This window comes from Colletotrichum fructicola (assembly GCF_000319635.2).
Source record: "Colletotrichum fructicola Nara gc5 chromosome Unknown KSG_Nara_v1_contig02, whole genome shotgun sequence".
Classification (NCBI taxonomy): Eukaryota; Fungi; Ascomycota; class Sordariomycetes; order Glomerellales; family Glomerellaceae; genus Colletotrichum; species Colletotrichum fructicola.
This window is the reverse complement of record NW_027094052.1, coordinates 2,937,594-2,949,832: the sequence shown is the minus strand read 5'-3', so window position 1 is coordinate 2,949,832 and position 12,239 is coordinate 2,937,594. Positions and strand designations below refer to the sequence as shown.

The 12,239-nt window shown below is 54.8% G+C and overlaps 4 protein-coding genes across 4 annotated transcripts; 2 read left to right on the top strand and 2 right to left on the bottom strand.

The window, feature by feature from the left end:
* Positions 1–2,534: 2,534 nt before the first annotated feature.
* Positions 2,535–4,116, top strand: CGGC5_v003566 ([Pyruvate dehydrogenase (acetyl-transferring)] kinase 2; the record flags this gene model as incomplete). The annotated part of the gene is made up of 4 exons (XM_032033882.1): positions 2,535–2,710; positions 2,776–2,895; positions 2,967–3,249; positions 3,319–4,116. 4 exons carry the CDS (start codon positions 2,535–2,537, stop codon positions 4,114–4,116), a joined length of 1,377 nt encoding a protein of 458 aa, XP_031886886.1.
* Positions 4,117–4,693: 577 nt separating this feature from the next.
* CGGC5_v003565 (Septin-like protein spn4) lies at positions 4,694–6,024 on the bottom strand (the record flags this gene model as incomplete). The annotated part of the gene is made up of 4 exons (XM_032033883.1): positions 4,694–5,272; positions 5,326–5,636; positions 5,691–5,853; positions 5,920–6,024. The coding sequence occupies 4 exons, from the start codon at positions 6,022–6,024 to the stop codon at positions 4,694–4,696; spliced, it is 1,158 nt and encodes a 385-aa protein (XP_031886887.1).
* A 465-nt stretch (positions 6,025–6,489) lies between these two features.
* CGGC5_v003564 (Periodic tryptophan protein 2-like protein) lies at positions 6,490–9,300 on the top strand (the record flags this gene model as incomplete). The annotated part of the gene is made up of 3 exons (XM_032033884.1): positions 6,490–6,507; positions 6,568–6,680; positions 6,750–9,300. 3 exons carry the CDS (start codon positions 6,490–6,492, stop codon positions 9,298–9,300), a joined length of 2,682 nt encoding a protein of 893 aa, XP_031886884.1.
* Positions 9,301–9,441: 141 nt separating this feature from the next.
* On the bottom strand, positions 9,442–11,129 carry ptaJ-1 (Oxidoreductase ptaJ; the record flags this gene model as incomplete). The annotated part of the gene is made up of 6 exons (XM_032033885.1): positions 9,442–9,474; positions 9,523–9,746; positions 9,799–10,010; positions 10,062–10,777; positions 10,826–10,867; positions 10,923–11,129. 6 exons carry the CDS (start codon positions 11,127–11,129, stop codon positions 9,442–9,444), a joined length of 1,434 nt encoding a protein of 477 aa, XP_031886885.1.
* Positions 11,130–12,239: the final 1,110 nt, after the last annotated feature.

The window sequence follows — 12,239 nt, the reverse complement described above, 5'->3', positions numbered from 1 at the left end:
GCAAATGGTGGGATCTGGCCGCGGGGGGGGCAGCAGGCACGAGACAGGTTGACGAGTTCGAGGCGATTTACCAGTCAGCCCTCCTTCGTCCAGTGAGGGAGATGCAGAGTATGTGACTAGACACTGAGCTTGAGCACTGCCTCTGCGGAAATCCAGTCGTCGTGGAGCAGGGAAGGAGAAGGAAAAAAAAAAATAAGTTGGAGAGGGCGCAGTGTGTGGTGCCGCGACAGAGAGCAGCCCGTACAGTTGATTTGCTTGATCCTCTTCCTCCAGTGTCAGTGAAGTGTGAGAGGCAGCTCGATGGAGACGGGACGGGGACTGCGATGGAGACTTGGAGAAAGGTATCGCCTGTTAAGGAAACGGGTTACGATGCTGGTTCAGCCTTGACAAAAGTGGATACCCGAGGAATCGCATTCGAGGGCACTGCCCCGCTGTCAAGAGATCAGCCCAGCCAGTAGGACCTTTTTCATGCCCGCCTGGCTGGGCTCACCTCTCAACTCCACGCTGCCATGGAGCAAGGAAGCCCATCTCTGTGCATTCACTGCAGTGCGTACGCAGCAGGTAAGGTACCTTAGCGCAGCAGCACCGTCAATCAGTCGCCAGTTGCTGGGTGCTGTGCGGGCACGCGGGACCACGCCCGGAGCAAAGCTGCCCTGCTGTTGCTCCACTCCCACTCCCCGGGCTCACCTCAGTCACCACACTACCTCCCGTCTGGTGCAGTGAGTGCTCCCACGAAATCAGCAGTTCCCCACCCCTCTCCAATGACGTTGCTGTGACCGCCAACATGGCTGCTTCGTTTTCTTTCATGTCTGCAAGCCACACGTCGTCTCTGCTTGCCTTAGCACGTTACCTCGCTTGAAGCAAGGCACGACTTGACACTGGTGATGCCGCCTGTTGCTGGGGCGAGCAGAACGACGCTTCTGATAGCCTTGCATCTAGGGAGATTGGTCTGTAACAGCGGGCAAGTAGACAGGGCGAATGCCAACGCACTTTGCACTTTATTCGAAGCATCGGACATCAAGTCAATGTCCCTACTTAGGTTGGGAAAGCCGCTCTATTCGGTTGTTGCTGTTCCGTTTCCGGGTCGAGTAACATCAGTACGCCAATTGTCCCTTGTGCCCCGTCTCCCCTACTTCTCCTATGGCTGTCCCTTTCTCACTTCCGTTCGATCTCTTCTTGAGCATCTCAGCATTTGGGTCCTCAACCCGAACGCAGAGCTCAGACGATATCCCCAACTCATGACTAAGTGCACAGGCGTTCGATAACCTCACCTTAGCTTAGCTTTCCGAGTGCACAAGAGCTGTCAATGCGAACCCCGACACTTCGGCCGAATTCAATGCTGCCTCTGTCCAAGCAACAGCTTGCCATCTGCCATACCTTGGCTCTTCGACATCCGCCTTCCCACAGTATTGGATGCACCTAAGCTCTTGCACCGAACATCGTTGGCGACGCTATTCGTTCCATCACGGAATCCTCTGGAGGCCAACTCTGCAACTGTATAAACCTTACCTGATATCTGGGAGACGGTGCAGATGAGATCCAAGACGAGATCAAATGCGGCAGCCCACCTCAAAACTGCCCGTTGCGGAACCCCTCCCGTCTGGAGGCTGCCGGTCTGTAGCAAATGTCACATCAACTACATCTGCCTCATGATTGGCAGCACAGCCGAGTAGAGATCCCGAGGCAATGCCTATTTCTCCCTCAGCGAACCCAACGATCGACTGCTTCCATCCCATCGCTCTTTCGCCCATGGTGTGATCCGAAAAAATAGGCCTCATACAGCTCCAGTGCAACCAGCTCATCAGGTCCGCTGTTAGCAGGAAAGAACCTCGTCTCAGTACGTCTTCGAAACAAGACAAGGTTGAGCCTTGTCACAGGGAAACAAACATCTGCCCACAACCATCTTGAACATGTGAAGACCTCTCCTTGCCTGGCTTGACTACCTATCAAGGCATCGACATTATATTCTCCCGCGCTGAACAAGCGCCCAAGGCCTGAAACGGCGCCTCACTCTACCTCTTTTGATCAAGATGTGATTCTTCCCCTTGACCGAGCTGACATGTCTGGAAATCCGGTCTGTCAGGCGGGAGAAATGCACCTCCAAACAGCTCGTGCAGGGGCTCCATCCCGCCCCCCTCGGCCCAATCACGAACCGCCGCTACTACGCTAGACCAGGGATGCCCGTTACGGCAGTCCGCAGCGTGGTGCGCCGATTCCGCAGTGTGGGGTACCCGTTCCAGACCCTGCCAGTGCCTGCCCCAGGGTATCATTCAGCGGCCATTTCCTGCTGCGAGAGTCATCCAATCCGTCCACCACTTTTCAGGCCCCGTACCCGGGAGACCACCAGACCATGAGCTTCAACAGCTGCCCAACCGCCCCTCGAAGATCCTAAAATTCGCTCATATACCCCTTCGCCCAACCCTCCAGCTTTCCTCCCGCACCTGGAGTCCCGACAGCTCCTACAGCAGCTTCTGCTTGCTCCCTGCGCCGACGACTTTTCCCCAGAGATACTCCCCGCGCATGGAATCGACGGCATGGTTTCAATCGCATTGCGGCATGCCAGCCATGCCAGTCGACGATGCGGACTGACAGCAGCCTCGAGGAGGGCATCGCCCGCGGCTAGGAACAAGCTCCTGGATCTCAGCGCCTCGCCGTCGCAATGGCGCCCCATGAGCAGCTCAAATTGGAGACCGGTGTCGGTCCTAGACGAGTGAGTGCGCCGCCAAATCCTTCCGTCGTGTACCTGTCGTCACATGCTGACCCAACCTCCCCCAGATGGGTTGCCAAAGAAGCACGGCCTATTAGTCTGCGCCAACTTATGGTCTTTGGTCGTTCTCTCACGGAATCGCGACTTCTCAGCTCTGCAAACTACGTTCGTACGGAGCTGCCAACTAGGTACGTCGTCGCCGCCACCGAGTCATACCGCCTCCGCAGAGTCTAAAAGACTAACTCGACCCCCACGACAGAATCGCCCACCGCATAAGAGATCTGGAGCAGCTTCCCTACGTCGTCGTCGAGAACCCCCACATCAAGGAAGTATATGAGCTCTATCAAAGAGCCTTCGACACCTTTCGCAAGGTCAAGGAGATCAAGAGCCTTGAGGACAATGAGCGCTTCTGCAAGATTATCAGTGGCATGCTGAAGGCGCATCTGACCGTCATTCCAAAACTGTCGATGGGCATTCTCGAATCCAGGGGCTTGATGGATGCTGAAGACTTGGACAAGTTTATGAACACCATCCTCAGATCTGTAAGTTTCATACCCTCCTGCACGGCCGCGCCGACACCCCACGTTGGCACCCTAACATACCCCGTGTAGAGAATCTCCCGTAGAGTCATCGCCGAGCAACACCTCGCCCTAACAGAAACATACTACTCCCCCTGGTTCTCCCCAGGGGCCAAGCTCAACGAGTCAGAGTTCATCGGCGAGATCTTCATAAAGTGCATCGCCCGCGACGTGATCGAGCGCTGTAGCCACGCAGTCGAGGCACTCGCCCGCTCCACGTACGGCCGTGACGTCGAGGTCCCCGAGATCAAGGTCGTCGGCCACCTGGAGGCAAGCTTCCCCTACATCCTCAGCCATCTGGAGTACATCATCGGCGAGCTGCTCCGCAACTCAGTCCAAGCAGTTATCGAGCGCCGCCAGCGTAGTAAGAACCAGAGCGGGCCCGTTCCGCCTATTGAAGTGACCATCTGCGAGGCCCAGCAACATGTCATCATCCGCATCTCAGACCAGGGCGGCGGCATACCCAGAGACGAGCTGCCGTTCCTCTGGTCCTTTAGTAAAGGGCCGCAGAGCGAGCGCCGGCTGGAGAACCTGGGACGGGTCCCCAAACTGGCCGCCACCATGCAAGAGCTGCACGTCACCGACGAGCTGGGCCGCGCGGACTTGAAGACGCCAAATTACGGCAGCTCTCTATCCTCCATGACCACCCGGCCGCCGAACCTGCGTCTCGGCATGGGTCTGCCCCTGAGCAGGGTGTACGCGGAATACTGGGCCGGAAACCTCGAGCTGCACAGCCTCGAGGGCTACGGCGTAGATGCTTTCCTTCAGATATCGAAGCTTGGCAACAAGAACGAACAACTGACCACCAGAGCATCCATGGATGCTGTGTAGCTTCAGTGTAGAGTAGAAATCATCCTTTCTTTTATTCCATATAGGTCAGGGCTAGGCACATGTAAAGATACCAACACGAATGACGACGACGGGAGAACCGGGACATTGCAGGGACGGCGCAGTGTAGTACCTCATTACGAACACGCATTGAATGTTTAGGATTATAGACGCCTTTCTCATTAATTTTGGTATCATGAAAAGGTGAGCTGGATTACATCGTGACTAAGAAACAGGGGGTAACTAAACGGGAAAGAAAGGGGGTAACAGGTTTTGTAAAGAAGAAAACTCCCGACGCATAGCCCATCTCATACCATGTCGTAGGACGTGGCTTTGGTGTGTTGTTCTTTTGATAAGACTCAGGTCGTAGTCATAAAGTCGATCACGGCGTCCAGTACGAACGACCAGATTTAGTGGCATATCCATAAAGATGCGTCTGGAAGACCGGGGACGATGCGGGCCTGTGGTGTCTTCGATCCCCGGAAGCTAAGAGAAGAACAAATGTCGAGAATCCAGCAAGCACCGACTGTCGAGACATAAACCGCTAAAAACTCGAGGCAAAGCCTCACCGTGGACACATTTAGCGGCGGCCGTGGCTGCGGACGGCGCTTCCTTGCATCTGCTCCAGCTCGGTCTCGAGTTGCTTGATCTGGGCGTGGGTCTGCTCGAGGTCCTTGTTGAGGCGGTCGCGCTCGGCAATGAGCTTCTGCTCCCACTGGCGGAAACGCTGCTCCTCGATCTTGACCTGCTCGGTGAAACGCTTGCGCAGCGCCTCCTCCTCCTCCTTGAACTTGGGGTTGTCCAGCTTCCTGGGGCGGGCCTCGCCGAACTTGCGGGTCTCCATTTGCTGAGCGCGGTAGGCCTCGTAGTGAAGCTCCTCGGTGGTGTGGATAAGGTCGAGCATGTGGGTGCGGATGAGGATGGAGCGGAGCTTCTTGAAGTCGCAGTGGTCCTCATTCTCGACCTCAGCAACACCCCAAGAGTACTGACGACCCTTGACGACGCGGCCGTCGGCGGACTTAACATCCTTCTCGGAACCAATGACGGCGAAGGGCATAGCGGCCATCAAGCTGCGAGCGTGCTGAGCAGCAGCCTCATCGTCCTCCTCGACGGGGGGCTGGTAGATCTTGATGCTCTGAGCCTCGATAACGGCGCGAATCTGTGTTGGAGCACGTCAGTGTTGGTCAGTAGGAAATAATCACAGACACATACGCGCTGCTTGAACTTGGCCAGGTCCGCAGGGCTAAGAGTATCAGCCTTGGCGATGACCGGAATCAGGTTCACTCTCGAGCAGAGTCTCTTCATGACCTCGATGTCGAGGGGCTTCAAGGTGTGGCCGGTGGGGCGGATGAAGTACAAGCAGGCGTGGACACGGAGGTCGATCTTGTCCTGGCGGCGGGGCTGCTGCTCCTGAAGCATGTAAGACTCGTGCTGGTCGTCGAGGAATTCGATGATGGGCATCCACGAATCGCGGTTGTTGACGTAGTCGCCGAAGCCGGGGGTATCGATAACGGTCAGGCGGACTATAGCAGGTTAATCGTATGATCCAGACATTGGGGTTCCTGGGAGAACCATACCCTTGAAGAACTTCTCCTCAAGCTCAGCCTTGGTGATCTCGATCTCGACGGTCTTGTCGACCTGCTTCTGGTGACGGCGCTTGTGGTCGGCATAGTTCTTGATGGTCGTAGAGAAGAGGGTGTTGATGAAGGTAGTCTTTCCAAGGCCAGACTCGCCCGCAACCTAGAATTCAATCAGTATCCCGTCCAAGGTCGTCCAGCGAGATGCCTCTCAACAGAATTTTCGTACCATAATAGTAAAGCCAGCTCCTCGCTTGGCGACAATCTTATGCCGCTGGTTGGGGAGGTTGGCGATACCAATCGGTGAAGCGCTCTCGGCGGCGGCGGGGGCCATTTTGGGCGGTATTTGAAGGTTGACTGCTCAAAACACGTTGTTGATGGCTGATTGAAGCTGTTTGGCCGCGAGTCTCGCAATTGAACACGCGACGGATTTCGTGATGTGGTTGCGGTGTGGGCGTGTTGACTGTTGAGTTGGGGAGGTTTGAGCTTGTGCTTCAGGGGAATCAAAAGGTGCCACCTCCAAATTTCCCTTACGGTCTTCTGGGGTTGTCTGCTGCACATTCATTGGGCACTTGTCCAGGGGACTAATGAAAGGGCCCCCCTTTTCCTGCCAATCAGTCCCCTTTTCCCCTGGTCCGTTCACCCAACAGCGCGCCTTACCTTGATGGGGATAGCCCACGGAAATAAGGATGAATGATTCGCCGACCCCACCAAAAAAAGTCCAGTCCCGGCTCAATCGATAAGAAACTTGGAGAGAATTTCTGTAGCTTCAAGGTGAGGAAATGGGTGCCAATTGACAATGAAGACCGATTTCAAGGTACGGTTCGCGTCTTTTTCCGCAAGCACATGCGATTCTGACCAGGTGTTAAACTTGTAGTTCTCCAACTTGCTCGGCACGGTTTACTGCCAGGGCAACCTGCTCTTCAGCCCCGATGGCACCCATTTGTTCTCCCCCGTAGGGAACAGGGTCACTGTCTTCGATCTTGTGAAGTAGGTGAAGGCTTGCGAAATGTCGCGAATTGGCGCGTAAGGCACTGGTATGCTAATCGTGATCTGTAGCAACAAGTCTCACACTCTTCCGTTTGCGCATCGAAAGAACATCTCGAGAATCGGCCTGACGCCCCGGGGAAACCTGTTGCTGTCTATCGACGAAGATGGCCAAGCTATCCTGACGAACGTCCTTCGCCGAATCGCCATTTACCGATTCTCCTTCAAGTCAGCTCCCACCACGCTGTCATTTGCCCCATCGGGACGCCACTTTGCCGTTGGATTGGGTCGCAAGATCGAGGTCTGGCACGTTCCATCCACCCCGGACGCCAACGCCGAAGGAGAACTCGAGTTCGCCCCCTTTGTGAAATACCACACCCACACCGGCCACTTTGATGATGTACGCCACATCGAATGGTCTAGCGATTCGCGATTCTTCCTTAGCACGTCCAAGGATCTGACGGCCAGGATATGGAGTTTGACTCAGGAAGAGGGATTCGTGCCTACGGTGCTCTCCGGTCACAAGCAAGCTGTGATTGGCGCCTGGTTTTCGGAAGACCAAGAGACGATTTACACGGTCAGCAAAGACGGCGCAGTCTTTGATTGGCAGTATGTCGGAAAGCCGGTCCAGGACGAGGACGAGATGGTTGACGTCGACGAGGACGATATGCGCTGGAGGATAGTCAACCGACACTACTTCATGCAGGGCAGCGCGCATGTGCGCTGCGCGACCTTCCACCCCGAGTCCAATCTGTTGGTGGCCGGCTTCTCCAACGGTACCTTTGGCCTGTACGAGATGCCCGACTTCAACATGATCCACAACCTGAACATCTCTCAAAACGACATCGACTTCGTAACGATCAACAAGAGCGGCGAGTGGTTGGCTTTTGGCGCGTCGAAGCTCGGTCAATTATTGGTTTGGGAATGGCAATCCGAGTCGTACATCCTGAAGCAGCAGGGCCACTTCGATTCCATGAACTCCCTGGTCTACTCGCCTGACGGCCAGCGTATCGTTACGATCGCCGACGATGGAAAGATCAAGGTATGGGACGTCGAGTCAGGTTTCTGCATCGTAACCTTCACAGAGCACACGAGTGGCGTGACAGCCTGCGAGTTCTCCAAGAAGGGCAATGTTCTATTCACATCTAGCTTGGACGGCTCAGTGAGAGCTTGGGATCTCATCAGATATAGAAACTTCAGGACATTCACGGCCCCGACGAGGTTATCATGGTCCTGCATGGCCGTCGACCCCAGCGGCGAGGTCGTCGCTGCTGGATCTCTGGACTCTTTCGACATCCACATCTGGTCTGTACAAACAGGTCAGCTCCTGGACCAACTGTCAGGACACGAAGGACCTGTGTCCGCTTTGGCCTTCACGCCAAACGGAGACTCTCTCATCAGTGGCAGCTGGGACCGCACCGCAAGAGTTTGGTCCATCTTCAACCGAACACAAACAAGCGAGCCTCTGCAGCTACAAGCCGATGTGCTCGACATCGCCGTGCGCCCCGACTCGCTGCAGCTTGCCGTCTCAACGCTGGACGGTCAGCTGTCGTTCTGGTCTATCCAGGATGCAGAGCAGGTGTCAGGTGTAGACGGCCGCCGCGATGTCTCTGGTGGTCGCAAGATCACCGACCGCAGGACAGCAGCCAACGTGTCAGGCACAAAGAGCTTCAACACGATTCGATACAGCACAGATGGCAGCTGCTTGCTGGCCGGCGGCAACAGCAAGTACATCTGCCTTTACTCAGTCCACACGATGGTGCTTCTCAAGAAGTTCACTGTCAGCGTCAACCTCTCCCTCTCCGGAACGCAAGAGTTCCTCAACAGCAGGCACCTCACCGAAGCCGGCCCCGACGCCATGCTCGACGACCAAGAGGCCTCTGATCGTGAGGACAGAGTGGACAACACCCTCCCAGGCTCTAAGCGCGGCGATCCTTCCTCGAGGAAGAAGCAGCCCGAAGTCCGCGTCTCGGGCGTCGCCTTCGCGCCCACAGGCACGGCTTTTTGCGCTGCCTCCACTGAGGGCCTGTTGATCTACAGCCTCGACAACCTCCTGCAGTTCGATCCCTTCGACCTGAACATGGAAATCACACCCGCCTCAACCCTTGCCGTTCTCGAAAACGAGAAGGACTACCTCAAGGCCCTGGTCATGGCCTTCCGCCTCAATGAGGCCGGTTTGATCAAGCGTGTTTTCCTCTCAATACCGCACAGCGACATCGCCCTCGTCGTTGAGGACACGCCCATCGTCTACGTCCCGAGGTTACTCCGTTTCGTGGCCGCGCAGACGGAGGAGACGCCGCATATTGAGTTCTGTCTGCTCTGGGTCAAGGCGCTCGTCGACAAGCACGGTGCTTGGCTCTCGCAGCACAGGGGCAAGGTTGACGTTGAGCTGCGTGTTGTTTCGAGAGCTGTCGCACGAATGAGGGACGAGATTAGGAGGCTTGCGGACGACAACGTGTATATGGTGGATTACCTGCTTGGCCAGGCCAGTGAGAAGGAGTCGAGCGGTGTGAAGATGCTGGATCTTGCGGCCTACGACGCACCCAGCAAGACTTTGGCGATTGGAGACGCTGAGGATGGCAAGAGCGAGTCTGATGGTGAGGGTTGGATTGGTATGGATTAGATAATGGGCTGGAATAGATAAAATTACAATGTATACCCCGTTTTTACAATTTCCGGCATCCCACATCCTCGGTGATATCTTTCAGTACCCGGCCGGCACCGAATATCCTGTGCAGTGGCGTTATCGGCATATCGTATTTGCTTACAGTTTCGAGGAGTCCCGAGAGGGCACGTCCTAAATAAGTCAGTCACAAAGTTCGAGGATCTCAGTTCGACTACTCACCTTCCACGCCTCGTCCAGGCCAGTCGATCGAACCCATTTCGTGCCAGAGTGTTCCGTACCGTCCAGAACTGAGTAATGCAGCTTGAGCCACTCATCGTCATTCTTGATCCTGATCCATCGCTTATTGCTGTATTTTTGGGATAGCTCCTGACAAATTCCGAGTGCTCGTATCACTTTGATGGTGTGTCCATCATCAGACTGGTGGTGAAATCTGGGGAGAAGATCTGTCTTGATGTAAGCATGCTTTCTCTCATTGACTTGAGCGACTGAAGTAACCTGTAGGCTTGGAGACGAGGTGCTTGTTCTGGTCCTTGTCCTTCGGCCTGTACGAGCTGATCGCGTCGGCGCGGATCTGCGGACTACCGCGCGCCGCGTACTGGACGAGGTCCATACGGATTTTGTGTTCCAGCATCCGAATCTTGTTCTCTGTGGAGATCCAAGATTTGGAGTTGAAGCAGAGGAAGATTGGCGATGCGTTGACGTGGTGGCTGTCCAACCATTAGCGGCGCTCAACTTCTCAAAGAACCCCGAATACTTACATCAAGAAGAAGTCCCATCTGGTCTCCTTTCCAGGCTTTATTGCTGCAGTCCCAGCAACATAGCAACTCGCGTGGAACATCTCTGCGGTCCTCTCATCAAGTTCCTCAGGCAAGACCTTTACCTTGCTCACAATCTCCATCATCTCACCTGGCGCACGCTTGAGAACCCCGTCAAAAACCTTGTTCGAATCCTTCATCTGTACCGAGTTCACCAACTTCTCCCTCCCTCTAATCTCCTCGATCAAATTCATGACTTCGGGCATCGGCGTCTTCGCATTCTTTGCGTTCTTCTCGGCCTCATTGAAGAATTCACCAAGCTGGTTCTTGTGAACGGAAGCCTCTGCCAGGGCCTCGGCGACGATGGCCGGCTGCTCCCACTCGACGCCGTACATGAGCTGAATGATGGGGTGCAGGAACCCCGCAAACATGCGCTGAAACATGTCCTCGGCGCGCGCGTCACCCTTGAAGAGGTACTCATTCAGCGTCTCCTCCCATCCCTTCTTCTCGATCTCGCGCTGGAAGAAGAGGAGGAAGTCGGGATAGTGCTTCTCCCTGCCGAGGTACTTTTGCGCCTTGTCCCAGTCGTGTAGCTCGTCTGCGACGCCGTTGCTGGGGTCCTTGGCTGGACGCTGGTAGTTTGCATTGTCTTTCCATGCGAGTTGGAGAGCATCAGAGTCGGCGCCAGTGCCGTAGAGGGCAAGGAGGTGATGAGGTATCTAACAGGGGGGTGAGAGAGTTTCTACGGTGGGTGAGAGACAACTAACGTGGTTGTGGAATCCTTCAGCGTTGAAGAATACATGGTGTTTCTATGCAATGGTCATTACAAGTCTGATAAGATGAGATTGTTTGTGAGGGCCTTACTTTGAGGTCCTTTTGCAGAAGCTCAGACACCTTATTCGCGGAGGCATCCTGCTGATTGAACTTCCACAACCCAGTGTTTCCAACCGGGACCTTAATGTTGTAGGCCGTCGCCATGTTGATTGATCTCGTGAAGTTGAACAAATACGGTCGGTTTCCAATGATGGCAATGTGCTTAGAGATCCTCTTCGGTGCAGGGGATAGTCGCATCTTAGATAAAGATAAGCATCAACCCCGGGGAGGAGCTTCAGGCCGGAACTGAACCTTAATTAAGTACGCACGGCAGCAGGGGCACCTTCGACATGTAACTTCGCCAGCTTACAAATGAGGCACGTAGGAAAGGGGCGAGCGCGATGGATGACATACGATTCGGCTGTGTTCCCATAGGATGGTTAGTAGCGGGTAGGTTGGCAGGGGGTCTGTGATGCCCCTGTTTGAGTTTCCTCCTTGTCAACTACCCCAGATTTTGACGTCATCACCACGCTACGGGGTTGTAAGCGCGAGGCGACCCGTCGATTAGGCTAAGCCATCTGGAGCCGTTTGGCAATCATTATTCAATTAGATTCACTTATTTGTTCTGGGATATTAGAGCTCGGATGATGTATGTCAGCTCCGACGACCTATCCGGCCTGATCTGGGTCGATCTTGACCTCGGTGCCGCCCGGACAGCGAGGATGTCCGAAAAGGAACAGGATACCGCCGGAAGTCTTGGCGGCGCCGTTTGTAAATCCGACCGATTTACAAGTCCGGCTTCGAGAACTGGTGCCAAAACCAAGTTAGAATACCATCAGTGTAACGACGTTGAGTGTCGGTTGGTAAGCTCGGGTGGGGAAATCGTGGAGAAGGCATTCTAGACCCAACTCGGCTCTGGGCGTTCAACGCGAAAGCCGACTAGATGTGGAGTACACTTTCACGAAGTTCGAAAGGGCCCTGGCTTCATATATACCGTGGGTGAGATTGTATGTAGTCTGTTCTGACTTTGTTGAACAACATCAAGTTACAAGTCTCACTATTCTGAATAGATATTTGGAAGGACGGAGGGTTACCCTGATCGTGGAGGAATAACCTGGGTCCCTGGGAACTCACAAAACAGCTCCTCCTCTCCCAATGAATAATGGAAAGGCTGCGGATAAACCAGTTGTAACGAGGTTGGTGGCGATCTTCAGATATCCCTTACAGACTCAGATTGCTGGTTAAGGCTTGGCGTTCAAGCCACACGCCTCCCTTGGCCTGCGACTCAAGCAAGGCTGCCTCAAGCATCAGGAAAATGATGCAGATATATCAAAGTTGGCCTCTTTGCTGTTTGGCCGCTGCTGGTCT